The sequence below is a fragment of the Gavia stellata genome, chromosome 13 (assembly GCF_030936135.1).
Source record: "Gavia stellata isolate bGavSte3 chromosome 13, bGavSte3.hap2, whole genome shotgun sequence".
Taxonomy (NCBI): Eukaryota; Metazoa; Chordata; class Aves; order Gaviiformes; family Gaviidae; genus Gavia; species Gavia stellata.
Genome location: NC_082606.1, coordinates 24812519 through 24828894, shown reverse-complemented (window position 1 = coordinate 24828894; position 16376 = coordinate 24812519). Strand labels below are relative to the sequence as shown.

The 16376-nt window shown below is 63.0% G+C and overlaps 1 protein-coding gene across 1 annotated transcript; it reads left to right on the top strand.

Annotated features, from left to right (window-relative positions):
• The first annotated feature begins 5471 nt into the window (after positions 1–5471).
• Positions 5472–16345, top strand: CKMT1A (creatine kinase, mitochondrial 1A). The gene is made up of 9 exons (XM_059823967.1): positions 5472–5620; positions 12369–12567; positions 12983–13078; positions 13196–13417; positions 13922–14007; positions 15076–15199; positions 15387–15521; positions 15883–16008; positions 16229–16345. The coding sequence occupies exons 1-9, from the start codon at positions 5472–5474 to the stop codon at positions 16343–16345; spliced, it is 1254 nt and encodes a 417-aa protein (XP_059679950.1).
• The last annotated feature ends 31 nt before the right edge of the window (positions 16346–16376 follow it).

The following is a 16376-nucleotide window of genomic DNA, read 5'->3' as shown; positions in this document are numbered from 1 at the left end:
AGTCGCAGCACTGCCTTGTCGCAGAAGTGGCAGAGTTTGAATACACAGTGCGTATGACCTGTACACACCAAGGACACAGCTGTTCACCTCTGACCATAGCTGCACACACACGAATGTCAAGCAGTTGCCCTTTACCGTGTCTTCCCCAACTATAAAGTGGCGAAAAGCATTCCTCCCATGTAAGTAAGTGCAACCTTGAGAACATGACATTGTAAACACCTCATGTTATTAAGTACTTCCTAAAAATGGACATGAGACACACTCTACCGCTGCTTCTCGTGCTCTCACATGATTTCCAGCATTCCCCAGAGAGTTGCTGTATTTCCTCCTCTTTTGGGCATGCTTTCCCTTACAGCCAGTACACCATAGGAGACTATACTGCCACATACAGCTGTCAGTTCCCAGTCCTCTGGCAGCTCTTCTTCACAGAGCAGAGGAGGCACACCTAAATGCCATCGGTCTGCTGCCAGCACAGTTTCACGGTAGGAGGGAACTCCCTCAGCGGGAACAACGGAGGGAGATTGCCTTAATCCATTTGAGCAGAGTAGGAACGGGCAAAAGAAACAAACGCGCAGAGCGATCCAGCTGCTTGTGAAATCCCCTTGGAAATAAGGGTAAAAATAAAGCATGCCTCCATGCAGAAAGGCTGTGCGCACTCCCAGAAAAGACAGAAGATGTAACAGGTAAGCACTCAGAGAAAGCGCCGGAGCAGAAGCGCACCAGACAAGGTCCCACAGCCACGTTACCAGGCACTGGTTTGACAGCAAGCCTGTCGGTTGTCACGCCAGATCTATTGGAGGAGCCGACACCAACCCGACAGAAACCAGCGAGGTGACACAGCAAGCCCGGACTTTGCACATACCGCACCAAGGATGACCTCCTCCGCCTGACTCCCAGCTCACGCCTGTCTGCCGCTTCTGCACCAAGCCCAGTGCTGCCTGCTCCCACACAAACCTTGAGGCACACTGCACACCCAGCACCGAAAAGTGTCCTGATCAGCGAGAGTTAAAGCTGTAATTCACCATCAGTGCTCTCTGCTGGTGGGAGCAACGGCACTGGCAGACCAGGCTATACAGGCATTTTACTGTGTGCTCCACATAACCCTACTACTTCCACACGAGGACAAGAGTAGGATTCCTGACATGCTCAGGAACCATTTTCATTCCTGTGCCCTGCTGCCTCAGCATGCCAGCACAGAACGAGACCTTAGCAAGTACACTATCAGCTTGATGGCTGATGATTTAATGAAGTAAACCATGCAAGAAGAGGAGGAGGGTTGTTTTCTCCAATCCCTTACTCTCCCCTCCCTCCTGGAAAAAACAGATCAAGCAGCAGGAAAACCTTTGCCCTAAGAGCTAAGAAAGCAACAAGTTCTCTACATTCCTGCTCCTGTCCCAGCAAAATGCCTCTGCCTTGTTCTGTAGCTATTTCTAGATACCATGACATGCCATACTTGAACCAGGTAAAAACCTAGAGCCTCACTGGAGCCGACGGCCACTGATGCATCAGGCATCCCCTTGGGGTTAATGGGTAAAAGCCTCATGATCTCAGGTTGTTTCTGGTGTGGAGAAAGACAGAGGGTATAACCAAAACCTTTTTCAAGGTTCTTTTTAAAGTAGATCCCTTATCTGACTAGATTTATACCAAGAGAGACTACAGAGTCTTGATGAAACAGAACTTTTAGCCACAGGCATAACTAAGGCATCTAAAACTCAGACAGACTGTTGCTCTTAAAGGGAAACAGGCAAGTTGAGCCCTATTCTGGTATCAAAGGCTAATAATATGAGGTTTTGCCACCACACCTGAATCAGCTCTAGTGCTGGGCTGTCAAAGAGTTTATGTGCCAGGAAGGTGGCAACTTCCCTTGCAGCAACAGTACCAGCGAGGTTCCAGTACAGCACTCAGCCCACACCACCACCGCACCGGTACTTCTTTTCTTCAAACCTATGAGAGGCGCTGACAGTACGCAATGCTGATGGTTCCGCATCATTCTCATTACTTCCTGAGCTAACTGCTCCTAGAGGTCATACATTCAGACCAGTCCCCACTTGCTGAGAGTGCTGCAGGTTTCACCTTTCACTAATCACAGCAAGAAAATTAAGTGTTGAGTTAAGGCTGCTGGCTGTATTGTCCAAGAGAGACTAAAGCATTAACACGGCTCTGGCGCACACACAGAGGAAGTAAAGATGGTTCTGGCTTTGGGTACGGAATAGTCAGACTTGCTCATCCCATCACAGATACATGAGGAAGTACACACCAGCCGCTACAGCTAAAGACATTTTTGAACTCTCTTCCAAGGAGGGCAGCTCTGATATGCTACACAATCATATACCAAAGGTTACCATAATCACGTAACCAGAAGCTGCTGACACACAACTTGAAACTCAGCCATAGACCTTGCCTCTAAGTGTCCTGGGACTAATTCAGCACCCTAGACTACCCTGTATTAGTGATAAGAAATGAGACAGTAAGTTGTTTTCCGGTTCCCCAGCAGATCATTTTGGCAGTGTTCAGATAAGGATGTTCCCAGAGTGGAGACTTATTCTTTGTGCCCCACTTCTGAGGTACCAGAAATTTAAGAGAGAAGGTATGACCAGGTCTTGTATTAACTTTGTATTCAGTGTGGCACCGGAGCGGAGACCAGGCCTGCGTACCCCAAGGAGCATTAGGTCCAAGGAGTATGGGGTACCGCTGCATGCAGACAGGCTGCAAGGATGATTTAGCTTAACTACCCACAGCCTGATTTAAGCCAGGTCAAGTATCTGCAGGATCGTAACCTTTAAGAATACACATAGCTGGCATTTTAAAATACTAATGCTGGCAATGTCTTGTTGAACTGCGGTGGGCACTAAAAACAAACAAACAACCCAAACAAAGCAAACAAAAAAACAACCCTGAAAGTTTAGGCCTTGATCAGTGAAGTACCCTTTGCCGAAAGAGTTACTCCCATTGTCACAAGGGCTATTTGTATTAAGGTTAATTACATACTTATGTACAAAAGGTGAAAGGTGTCCTCTTATCATAGACAATTAACTGCTTCAGAAGAAAAAGAACACCTATTCCAGAGTTAATAATTGAAAGCTCTTTGGACTTGGTGTATCAAAGAAAGCTCTCCACGTTCTATCAACATAGAAGTTCAATGTGTTCACGACCAGGAAGCCGAAGCCAAGCTCCTAACCGTACAGTTCCGCCTGTCCGAGCAGCACTGTCGGTAACTCCAAATCTATCAACATCTTCAGACCCAGAGAGAGTACAGCAACAGTGAAAACATTTCATCTCTCCTGACCGGGAGCTCCTTCTGCTAGACAACGCTGTTTGCAAATGCAGTAAAAACCTCTTGGCTTATCACTTCTACATCTGAGCAAGCGTTATCTTGCTGACATGGCAACGGTAGCAGTAAGATCAATTCTTGCCTTAGGAGATTGTTTTTAATGAGATTTTTTAATGAGATTCATGAGACCGTTAAGTGTGAAACTTCCCGGCACCAGAATTTCTCCGAGACTGTAACTGCGCACCAGGGTTTATTAACAAACGCACCGCTGCCGCTCTACCCTTCCTCACCCCCCGGGGCGACGGAGACACAACCCCCAACCCGCCCGGCTCGGGCGCCTTCCCCGGGGCTTCCAGGCGGGAGGCGGGAGGCCGCGGGCAGCGGCGCGGCGGGACAGCGGCCCCGGGGGAGCGGGGCGGCGGCTCCTCCTCGGGGGGCGGCTCCTGGGGCCCGGAGCGGGCAGAGCGGCGCGGCCGCAAGCAGCCCAGCCCCCGGCGAGCCGCCCCAGCGCGGGGGGCCGCACCGCGGCAGGGCCGGGCGGCACCCACGCGGACGGGCCAACCCGCGGCAGCCCGGCGGGCCGCCCGCTCCCCGCGAGACCCCGCAGCGGCCGGGAGGAGCTGCCGGGCCCGCTCAGCCGTGGCAGGGCCGGGCCCCGGCCCCGCCCGCCGCCCCGCCAGCCCTCCCGGGCAGAGCTCGCCGCAGCGCCGCGTACAGCGCCCGGCCCGGCCCTCCACGGAGCGGCAGCTCCCGCGCCACGCTCGGCGCCGAGGGGCAGGCCGCGGCGGGAGAGGCCGGGCACCCCGGGCCCGAGGGACCCGGGCGGTCGGCGAGGAGCAGGCGGGCCGGGCCGGCAGCGGGAGCGGCAGGCCCGCGCCGGGCAGCCGGGCCGCGCCTCCCCAGGGGGCCGCCGCCGCCACCTACCCGGCGCCCCCCGACAGCCGCCGGGCCCGCCCCCCCCCCCCCCCGCTTTGCTTCCCTTCCCTGGCCCGGCGCCGCTTGCCCACCACCCCGGCCCCAGGACCGGGATCGGGATCGGGATCGGGATCGTGCCCGGCGCACCGAGGACGCCCCGGCACCCCGCCGGCGGCAGCAGGGGGCGCCACGCCGGGCGCCGCCATTTCCCTCCGCTCACCTGCGGCCTCCGAGCGCACCCTGCACTGCCGGCGCTGCCGCCGGCCAATCACGACCTGCTGACGGCCGCAGCCAGCCAATCGGCGGAGAGGGGGGCGGACCGGCCCGACGCCAGGCGGGCGCGGCGTGGCGGCCCCTGGCGGCGGCGGCGGGGGCCGCTGCGCGGCCGGGCGTGCCGTGCACACGTGGGGCGCGGGCCCAGCGCCGGGCACGGGCAGCGCCGCCGGGGCCCGCGTTACCACAGCAACCGCGCCGCGCGCGCCGCCCCCGCCCCGCAGGACCCCGGGCAGGAGGCGCGACTGTGGCGGGCGGCCGCTCCCGGTGCGCCGGAGAAGCCGGGCAGCGCGCCCCGAGCAGCACCCGCCGCCGCTCGCGCCCCCGGGGTCTGCGGCGGCGGAACGCGGCGCGCTCCCTGCCCCGCCGGTGCGGCCCCGCCGCCGCCGCGGGCACGGGGTGCGCGGGCCGACCGCCCTGTCCCTGCGTGCGGGAGCCGCGAAGGGAGCGCCCGGCGCCGGGCAGCGGCACGGAGCGCGGCGGGAGGGCCGGTGACCGCCACCCGCGCCAGGCCGGGCCGCCGAGAACCGGCCGCCGGCCCCGCGACCCATCCCGAGCCGCGTGCCACGCGCGGCTCCGGGCCGTCGGGGAGCCGCGTCCGTCGCTGCGGGGGTCCGCGCCCCGCCGCTCCCGGCTCCAGGTGCGCGGACTTTGCCCCGGCCACACCCTCGCCGCCACGGGCTGCGCAGTGCTGTGCCCCGGGGCCCGGGGCCCGGGGTCCGGTGCGGGGTCCGGTGCGGCGTCCGGCCCGGCCCGGCCCGGGCGCAGCCGCCCATCCGGCGCTGTCCGGCGCGCGGTGCTGAAGGCGGCGGCGGCCCCGGGGCGGCGGGCGGGGCGGGGCGGGGCGGGGCGGCCGAGCAGGTGGCGGTGCCGTCGCGGCCCCCCCGGTGCCCGGCCGACTCCCCGCCCCCCGCGCACCCTGCCGCCGCCGCCGTTCCCATTCCCATTCCCATTCCCTTCACGTCCGCCTCCCGGCCCCGCCGCGCTCGCTCCGCCGCGCCGCCGCTCCGCGATGGCCAGCACCTTCGCTCGCGCCCTCTCCGCCCGCCGCTCCGCCGGCCTCCTGGCCATGGTGGGCGCCGGCTCCCTCGCCGCCGGCTTCTTGCTCGCCCGGGACACGGTCAGCGCGGGCGACCGGCAGCGGCGGCGCTACCCGCCCAGGTACCGGGCGGGGGCGGTGGGGGCGCACGTGCGGGGGGCGGCGGGCGGGGGCCGGTCCCCGCGGCACCGGCACCGGCACCGGCACCGGCACCGGCACCGGCACGGGGGAGGGCGCGGGGCTGCCCCCGAGCCCCAGCGGGGGCGGGGGTCCCGGGGCGGCTCGTGGGGGCGGCGGCGCGGACGCCGCGGGTCCGCGGGCGGGGGGTGGCCGGGACGCCCAGGAACCGAGCCCGCGCCGGTGCCGGGGCCCCGGGCGGAGGCGGGGACCGGGCGGCGCGGCGGCGGGGGCTCGGCCGTGTTGGATGGAGCCGCCCCGCCTCGGGCCGCCGGCCACGGGCGCCGCGGGCCCCGCCGTGCCCGCGCCCAAGGGCACCGGCGCCGCCGCGGCGGGGCCGCCGCGCCCTTCCCGGCCTTCCCCAGGGTCGGGCGGCCCCGACCGCCGCGCCGGGGCGCTGGGCGCGGACCCGCGGGGGCCGGCTCGTCGGGGCTGCGCTGGGCCCCCCCGCGCCGTCCGGGCTGCCGCGGGGCCCCGCCATGGGACCCCCGCTGATCTGGGGCCGTGCGAGCTGCGGGGCCCCCCCGGGCGCACCCCCGCGCCCGGGAGCCAGCTCCGGGTGCCGGCCTCCCTCCGGGAGCCCTGGGACTGCCGGCGGCCCGGGGTGGTCGCGGAGCGCGGGGACGAGCTGCTGCGCCGCCAGCCCGGGGCAGGCGGGAGCGGGAGGGGGACAAGTGCCTGCCAGCAGGGCTGGCGTCTGGGGGACCTTTCCGGGGCTGATGGGGCGGACGGGGCTGGGGGCTGCCGGGGAGGTGGGGTGGCGTGGCGGGGCAGCATCACCGGGACAGCCAGCGTGGGTGAGGACGTACCCCAGGCTCGGCCCAGTGGCCGGAGGAGCCAGGGAAGACTTGCCAGTGCCCTGGTGGGAACAGGACAGAGCAAAAGGGTTCGTTTTCTCCTCCTGGCAAAACACCCAGGAGCTCCATCAGCAGGAGCCGGTGTCAGAGCAGAGACGGAGGCTCCTCCGCGGCCCCCGGGGGCTGGCAGCGGCTCCTGGCCCGACCCCATCTGGCTGTACCAGCCTTCCCACGCGCCTGCCTTCGGGACAGGGACAGGGACTTCTCTATTGAAAAGAAAAGGTTTCCTGGCAGGTCCTCGCCCTTCCATCTCAGGGGCAGTTTTTAAAGGGAGAACTGGAGGGGCCCGCAGGTGCTGAGCAGGCAACTCCCAGCCTGCGGGCAAATTTTGGATGAAGATGAGCCCTGAGATACGCAATCAGGACTCCTGGGAGGTGGGCATGGGGCTGAGCCGGACCAGGAAGGCACGTGCATGGCCGTGGCCTGGCTTAGGGGTGCTTTCAGGGTAACGCTGGCTCTGTAAGAGCTGCTGGCCCTATTTACACAACCTGTGCCTGATCCCTTAAGCCAGATAAGTGTCACAGCTGCAGAGCGGTGCCAAGGTTCAAGCTCCAGCACAGAAAGTCTCGTGTGACTCCCCCTTCGGACTGCTCTTTGCCAAGGGCTGCCCCGGGGAGCCCGGCTGCGCCCCAGGAGGGCCAGGTGCTTTGCTGCCGCGGGCGGAGGCATTACCGCTGCTCCGCTCACCGCCGCTTGCCATACCAATAAGGAAGCTGGGGCCTCGAGGCTGGGAGAGGTGGAGGCAGGTCCGGCCTGGAGGCTGACTGGCCCCGAGGAGCGTGGAGTGCCAAGGCAGGAGGCGAGGGCTGGAGGCGGGAGCTGCCTGTGCCTCACAAGGACTGGGCAGGGTAGGGACAGGGCCGGGAGGGGAGAGGGACATGGCAGCCACCAGCTGGTCCTTCTGCCTTGCACTGGCACCGGCTGCTCAGCCTGGCACCGCTCAGAGGCAGGTCAGGAACGCGAGGAGCGGGTTTTCCTCCCTATCCTGACACCGGCAGAGACTGCACGCAGTGAAGGAGTGCGGTGGCGAAGGAGGAAGCATGTTACTGCTCCGAACACACGCAGCTGCTGTGTTCCCTGCACCAAACACCGTGCAGTTAGAGAGCGGCTCTGCGCTGCATTGCAGGCTGAGAGCCCTGCTCATGCAGAAAGCTGAGTGCTGAGAGCCAGCGCTGGGGGCTCAGACGTGCTGGGTCGGGCCACAGAAACGAGGGGACGGAAATGGAGCGAGTGTGAAGAATGATGAAGGCTGGATGTTATTGCTTATTCACCTCCCATGAGGGTTGTATTTTGAAGCTTTGTGAACGACTGCAGGGCCACGGACATCAGGTCTTCACTGAGTGAGGATGGTGAGGGAAAAACACTGGGACCTGTGAGACCTGTGGCTGGCGTGAGAAAGGCAGGCACTCTGCCCGTGTCCTGCTCCTGCAGGCAAGGGCACCGGGGCCTGGGGAGAGCTGGCCTGTCCCCACTAAACCTGGACACAAAACACCGGCTGTGTCCTTGTTGTGGCTAGGGGCAGGGGCCAAGCTGGCCGTGCTGCAAAGGCATTGCTGTGGCAGGATCGGCGGCTGGGGAAAATCAGCAGGTCAGAACGTTGATGCTGAAAACAAGGACAGGGCTGGGGGAACAGCCAGGCACCATCTGTGGGAAGGAGGGGGCTGAGCTGAGTCTGGAGGAGGGGATGAAATCAAGGTAGGGGATGTGGCTGAGAAGCTCTAAAATGAACTTCCTGGGAGGGTCTGTTCAGCTGGGAACGGTTTTGTGATACTGCTGACACTTGAAAAGAGCCCGGACAGAGCCCCAGGGGTGAGCCCCAGCATCCCGCTCTGCAGGGGCAAGTTAATCCACCTGGGGCTTTTGCTCCTCTAGTCTTTAAGTTAAATAAGGAGAGATACTGGCAACAGCCTTGAGGGATCTGAGCAGCACTCCACGGCCGCGTGTCAGAGATGCTGCAGTGCAAATGGCCATGCTGGGGGGCGCACGGGCACCCCCCCCAGAGGACACGTGGGCACGGATGTGCCTGCTGCCAGGCGGGGTCCCAGACAAGGCATGGCATCACGTTTGGACGGTCACGCTGGGGCTCCTCGCCAAAGCATCTCCACACAAAGCCCGAGCCCCCTCCTCCCTGCGTGAACAAGCCGCATGCTCCGCTGCCAGCAGCAACCTGCCAGCACCCAGCTCCTCCCGCCTGCTGCCACCACGCGGGGTCCACGCCGCTCACCCCACGCGGCCTCACACCTCTCCAGAGGCTGCGTGCGGCAGGGGCTGCCGTCAGCGTGGGCACCCGCAGAGCCGGTGACAACAGGAAGGGCACTGGAGGCTGCTGTATTAGTGGTGAAGAGCCATGGGGAGATGCAGGGAGCTGCCGCTCCAGGAGAGGCTGCCCAGCCGGTAGACTAATAATATCTGCTGAGTGCTTAGCACGTCTCCTCCCAGGTGAAGCACCTCCTTGCGCAAGGGCAGAGAGGGTAGTTGCTGCAGGCAGCTGCTCCCCGAGGTCGCAGACAGGATGGCAGCGCTGAGCTGCCTTGCGGGACAGCGCGGGTGGTAGCGAAGTGCCCACGCCGAGTCACGCTCCTGGCAGACATCCACCTTCCGCTGAAGACGCTTCCAGCCTTTGCGGCCAGGAGTCTGGGGGTAGCCCACCCTATCACTCGGCCCCATGGCACCGGGAACAAAAGATCATAGAACCATAGAATCATTTAGGATGGAAAAGACCCTTTAAGATCATTAAGTCCAACCCTTACCCTAACCCTGCCAAGTCCACCACTAAACCATGTCCCTAAGCGCCTCATCCACACGTCTTTTAAATACCTCCAGGGATGGGGACTCAACCACCTCCATGGGCAGCCTGTTCCAGTGTCTGACAACACTTTCAGGGAAGAAATTTTTCCTAATATCCAGTCTGAACCTCCCCTGACGCAACTTGAGGCCATTTCCTCTTGTCCTATCACTTGTCACTCGGCAGAAGACACCAACACCCACCTCTCTGTAACCCCCTTTCAGGTAGTTGTAGAGGGCGATGAGGTCTCCCCTCAGCCCCCTCTTCTCCAGACTGAACAACCCCAGCTCCCTCAGCCGCTCCTCATCAGACTTGTGCTCCAGACCCCTCACCAGCTCCGTCGCCCTTCTCTGGACACACTCCAGCACCTCAACGTCCTTCTTGGAGTGAGGGGCCCAACACTGAACACAGTATTCGAGGTGCGGCCTCACCAGAGCCGAGTACAGGGGCACGATCACCTCCCTACTCCTGCTGGCCACACTGTTTCTGATACAGGCCAGGATGCCATTGGCTTTCTTGGCCACCTGGGCACACTGCTGGCTCATACTCAGTCGGCTGTCGACCAACACCCCCAGGTCCTTTCCAGCCACTCGTCCCCAAGCCTGTAGCATTGCATGGGGTTGTTGTGACCCAAGTGCAGGACCCGGCACTTGGCCTTGTTGAACCTCATACAATTGGCCTCGGCACATCGATCCAGCCCGTTGAGCTCCCTCTGCAGAGCCTTCCCACCCTCGAGCAGATCAAGATGGTGCTGAAAGCATCGTAATTCAAAAAACAGCTTTGGGGGCAAAAACCAAGGGGCCAAGGCAGTCCCAGCAAGGCCAAGTGCAGTGCCGCCTTCATGCTTGTGGCAGAGGACACCTGGAGACCCAGGAGAGTGCAGTGGGAGCACAGTGCCTGCTGCCCGAGCCCTCCCGCACCAGCCCCGGGATGCAGCTCCGGCTGCAGGGATGGGCAGTCTCCCCTGCATCACTGCCCTGGCTCTGCGGGGCAGCGCTTGTGAACACAGCACTGAGCATTCAGCACTTTCATCCCTGCATTGCCGCTGATCCTGGCACCATCCAGCTTAGTTCAGGTGCTCTAGAAAGGCTGAAGAGAGCTTCCCCAGATCTGCTGGCTGCGATTCAGGGCTGTTCTGGGGGAGGGTGTGTTCAGACCAGGAGCTAAATCAGTACTGCAGCCGGCACAGACCCTGCAGGCAGGGGCCGTAGTCTCTCAGGGTTTTGGACTCTCTGAACACCTCGGTGAAGGTATGGACTGACCATAGCAGGCAGCATGCTTAAACCTACAGCAATCTTCTGCTTACTGGAAGTAATCTTGCTTCCCTTAGCAACCTTTGCTGGCTTTCTGGCCGTAGTCCACTGCCAGCAGGGTGGACAGCACGGCAGGCTGTGGTCCTGGCATGCCAGGCAGCACTAGCTGTGCTGGGGGCCGTGAAGGAACTTGTCCAAGTGTCCCATTCTGATCAGAATCTCCCTGGGGAGACATGGGTCAGTAGCCAGCTGATGGCAGGGGCAGGAGCAGTGGGGGAGGCTGGGGCAGGCTGCGTCCCATGTACGACAAGTCAGCCTCTGAACTGAAACATCTCAACACGGCACAGATATGTGTGTGGGCTGGGGGAGCAGCCCTCAGCCTGCATGGCCTGGGATGAGTTCCTGCCTGGAGCAAACGCCTCCTTGCACTGGTCCAGGCTGGAGCCGCCAGTGCTTCCCTGTGCCAAGCAGACAATGTAAGCCCTACCTCCCTTTCTTTCTGCAAAGCGCAGGAAGCCACAAGCAGTAACCAAGCTGTAGGCGAAGGGCCAACGCACATTCCTTGGCCTGCAGACGCAGGGGAGGAGGCGGCAGCAGCGACAGCACTCTGCATTGCAGCGCGGGGGCCGGGCGCTGGCAGGCAGACCCAGCGCCCTGTGCAGACGCCCAGCCCAGAAGCAGGACCTGAGTGCTGGGAGGGTGCCAGGACTCGCTGCTGGGGATGGTGGCCGGCTGTTGCTCCCGCCGACCTGGACCTGCACTAGCCCCAGCTCCTATTCTCCCACGTGGACCCTCCCACACGCAAGGCAGCACCCCTCCTGAGAGAGGAGACAGGCGTCCCCAGGGCTGCGGGACCCCCTTCGGCCACCAGCCATGTTGCCGGGGCTGACGAGGGCCAGTTCTGTCCCACTGAGGCAAGCGGAGGCACCACCTCCTAGCAGGAGGGATTTGGCCAAGGAGAGCACTGTCGGGGTCCTGCCCTGCCAATCCCCCCGCAAGCGCAGAACAAGCACAAAGCCTGGCTAAAGTGGGAATGAGGTCAGGAGACAGACTCCCACTAAGCTGATTAGAGGAAAGCATCCCCCTAATACAATAAACTGTGCCAGAGCAGTGCAGTTCCCACCGGCTGCAGATCAGGGTCAACCGTTCTGCTGCCCTGCGGCATCTGGGGGGCAGAGGGACTGGGGGACGGTGCACCTGTCTGGGGCCCAGGGGCCAGACACACCAGGGCCCCCGCAGGCTGTGTGCCCTGGATCCTCTGCTCGCTGCATGGGCAGACCCCGCTGCTGGGCAGAAGGGGCAGCGGGAGCAGCCAGCCTCCATTTGGGCTGACGTCGGGGCAGCCCCAGGGAGGAGAAGGGGAGCAAGACCCCCCCTCCACAGACTGGCTACCCTGGCAGCTCAGCACACAGGCTCCCGCCAGCTGCCCATGCCCCAGCGCAGGGCAGTGGCTGACGTGGCCACCGCCGCTTGCCTGGCAAGCTCCACCAACCCCGGGGCCCTGGTACACGGCTGATAAGGAGCCGCACCCTAACAGCCGGTCCAGATTTGCCCGTGGACTCTTATCCTTGTGGCAATGTCAGCCCTCAGCTCCGGCTGCTCTCTGCCCTCACTCTGCAATGCCAGTGACTGCCTTCCCACTCCCAGCTGGCCTTTGCCGGTGTGGACAAGCAGAGCAGCTTGACCTCCCTCCCCGGAGCTCCCCTGACCACACCTGCCCAGAGGGTCTTTGTGGGGTGAGGGCACAAGCGCTGGTGTCCCCTGGCCCCAAAGGACTCATCAGTCTCTCCTCCCACAGTGCTGAGTACCCTGACCTGCGGAAACACAACAACTGCATGGCCAGCAACCTGACGCCAGCCATCTATGCCAGGCTCTGTGACAAAGCAACTCCAAATGGCTGGACCTTGGACCAGTGCATCCAGACGGGCGTTGACAACCCTGGCCACCCCTTCATCAAGACTGTGGGCATGGTAGCTGGCGATGAAGAAACCTACGAGGTGAGTGGTGGCTGGAGCCCTGCCATGCTTCAGGCTCTCCAGGGTGCCTGCAGCAGTCAGAGGAGTCCCAGTACCTGCGGTACATCCAGCAGCCTGGGATGTTACTGCCCACCTCCTCCTGCCCAGCCATTGGCCAGCCCCAGCGTGTCCCTGTGGGACACAGGGCTCCTTCTGAGCAGCTCTTCCTAGAGCCCTGCAACCTCCTCCTCCTTGCCCCTGAGCCCCACTTGCTGGGGCAGCATCAGTCCCATGGATTGCCATTGCATTGCAGGATGCGTTGTGGCCCCCAGCCACCCTCTGAGGCCCCCCTGCTGCCACGTCCGCTATGCTGGCAGTGGGACTGTGCTGAGCTCATGGCCCGGGCTTCGTGGGGTGCTGGGTCTGCAGTGCTGCACATTGTCCTGCTTGCTTCCAGGTGTTTGCTGACCTGTTTGACCCCGTGATTCAGGAGCGGCACAACGGATACAACCCCCGCACCATGAAGCATGTCACAGACCTGGACGCCACCAAGGTGCGTGAGCCGGGCAGTGGTGCTGCGCACAGGGTCCTTCCCCGGGCCTTGGGTGACAGGGCCCCTGCCAGCACCAGTGCCACCCCGTAAGCGTCCCATGGCTCATGTCTGTTCCAGATAAAGTTCGGCCACTTCGATGAGCGGTATGTGCTCTCGTCCCGGGTCCGGACTGGGCGCAGCATCCGTGGGCTGAGCCTGCCACCAGCCTGCACCCGCGCTGAGCGGCGAGAGGTGGAGAAGGTGGCCGTGGAGGCACTGAACGGCCTCACCGGTGACCTGGCGGGCCGGTACTACCGCCTCAGCGAGATGACGGAGAAGGAGCAACAGCAGCTCATTGATGTGAGTTGGTGCAGCTCCCGGCCAGCTACCCTGGGTGCCCCCAGAGCAGGACCCCTTCCCCGGCATTGCCTCTCTGGGAGGCTGTATCCTCCTCTCCCAGCCCCGCTGCCCTGTAGAACCAGGTCTCCCTTCCCCAGCGAGGCCACGCCACGGTGCCGAGGGTGGAAGGGAGGATGGAGGTCACTGAACACAGCCCCAGCAGCTCACAGCCCCCTCTGGCTCTTGCCCCATGTCCCTGCCCGTGCCCAGGGGAAGGCAGGCTTGTGGCACATGGCCAGCACCCCACCAGCCCCTGGTATGGGGTGGGCTGTGCACCATCATCCTTCTGCTTCCCTGGCCAGGAAGGCCGGGAATCCTGCCTACAGGTGGGGACAGCAGGCATGTTTGTCCTGCCTGGGACAGCCGAGGTGCATCGCCTGCATGGCAGGCTGGGACCGGTGAGGCAGGGTGCCCTGGCACCAGCTGTGCAGCTCTAATGAGCTCACACACTCTGCCTCCCTCCAGGACCACTTCCTCTTTGACAAGCCAGTGTCCCCGCTCCTGACGGCAGCAGGAATGGCCCGGGACTGGCCCGACGCCCGAGGAATCTGGTGAGGATCTGCTCCAGCATTGGGCAGTCAGCAGGGCAGAAAGGTGGGGGACACTGCTGGTCCATCCAGCTGCCCCAGTTCCACCACCCGTGTTCCCCATGCTCGCCACACTGCAGACCCCAGTGCATGCGGCACCAGTGCCCCTGGGCCGCTCTCACCCCTGGCTCTATGGCCACACAGAGCTGGGCTCTCCCTGCTCGCGCCTGACCTGGGACCCCCTTGTGCGCTGCAGTCAGCAGCCAGACGCTGCATGCACAAGCCACAGCGTCCTCCTAAGAAGTGGGACTTTGGAGCCAGCCCCTGCTGTCGATCCTGCCCGGTCTCACCATCCTGGAGCACTTTGCACTCTAGGCTGCCAAAACCCTGTAATTGCCTTCTGCTCCCGAGGCAACCCCCAGCACTCCTCCTGGCTCTCTGCACACTCTACCTGCCCCCAAACTTATCCTGCCACAATTGCATCTTACTGCTCCCTCCCAGCATCTCTGCACAGCCGTGCAACATCCCACGCAGCATCCCACGCACCCGTGGAGTGACAGCCGGCACATGCAGTCGCCCACACCGCCCTCGCTGGCACAGCGCCTTTATAGCAGCCTCATGGAAAACACCTCCACAGCACACACGGTCCCCAGCTCCAGCCGCCGCCTAACCCAGCATCCCAATGTGCACCCCACACCTCACAGCCCCCTCCCGCTGCCTGCATGGTGCAGGAGCCACGCTCCTGTCCCCAGTCCAGGCAGGGTTGCCACCATGCTGGCACCATGCTGCTCCTCCCCAGCAGTGCTTGCCTGCGCCCATGGCACCGGAGCCAGCACCCATCGCCTGTGGCGGTGCGTGTGGATGAACGCTGGCCCATCTCCAGGAGCATCTCCTGGCTGTCTGCCTTGCTGCTGAACTGCTCTGGCAATGCACTCCCAGCCATGGGCGCAGGCAGAGCACCAGGACTGCAGGGCAGCACTGGCACCATGGTCGCAGGGGCGGAAAGAGCATGGCCGGGGCTAGCATGGGTGGCTGGGTGGGCACAGGGGTGCTGCCGGCCACCAGTGCAGCCAAACACTGTCCTGTCACTAGGCACAACAATGAGAAGACCTTCCTGATCTGGATCAACGAGGAGGACCACACGCGCATCATCTCCATGGAGAAGGGTGGCAACATGAAGCGTGTCTTCGAGCGGTTCTGTCGGGGCCTGAAGGAGGTGAGCACCGGCCAGCCCCTGCTGTGCCAGCTCTGAGGACAGGCAGACAGGAGCACACAGGGCGGCTGTGGGGCTGGCCCCCTGCTCTCAGCTGGAGTTGGGCAGCACCCGAGGGGCAGGAGTGCTGTGCTGAGGACTGGGCACACCATGGCTGGGGGCTGAATGGCTGCTTGTACCTCTAACCCAGGTGGAGCGGCTAATCCAGGAGCGAGGCTGGGAGTTCATGTGGAACGAGCGGCTGGGTTACATCCTGACCTGCCCCTCCAACCTGGGTACCGGGCTGCGAGCAGGCGTCCACATCAAGCTGCCACTGCTCAGCAAGGTATTACCATGGCCAGTTTTGTGGGGAGCCAGGCCATAGCTGCGGGGAGCCTCAGCTGCTGGAGTGCAGGGAGCCCAGCCACGCAGGAGGGGCAGGACTGCACGGGACCCGGCCCTGGACCTCACTCAGGTTCCCTCAGGAAGTGTACGGTCGAGGCCCTGCCTGCATCCGCGGCTGGAGGGGCCGGGGTCCCAGATGACAACCTGGGTCTTCTCAGGGCAGGGCTCCCTGTGGGGATTATGAGCCTGCTGACGGGGTCCTGTGAGCAGCGGGAGGGCTGCGCCAGGGAGCAGTCGGCTGCAGAGCCCTGCCTCCCTCACTGATGGTCCCTCTGAGCACTGACACCTTCTCTGGGCACCAGGATAGCCGCTTCGCTAAGATCCTGGAGAACCTCCGGCTACAGAAGCGTGGGACAGGCGGTGTGGACACTGCGGCTACTGGCAGCGTCTTCGACATCTCCAACCTGGACCGGCTGGGGAAGTCAGAGGTGGGTGCCGGGCAGAGGTGCTTTTGGGGAGGGAGGTTCTGGAGCACATGTGCATGACAGGTCTGCAGCACCCAAACAGCTCCGGGCCGTGTGCTGGGGCCAGCGTGTGGGGACTGGGGGTGGCAGCGCCTGCCTTTCGCACAGTGGGGACAGCCAGGTGCCTTGCTGGCATGGCTCCCAGGACAGCCCCCAAGTCAGGACGTGTGTGTTTCTGGTGCAGGTGGAGCTGGTGCAGCTGGTGATAGATGGTGTGAACTACCTGATTGACTGTGAGCGGCGGCTGGAGAAGGGGCAGGACATCCGCATCCCCTCCCCGGTGCCACAGTTCCGGCACTGAGCTGGACCAAGGTAGCGCCAGTCCTGTGGGA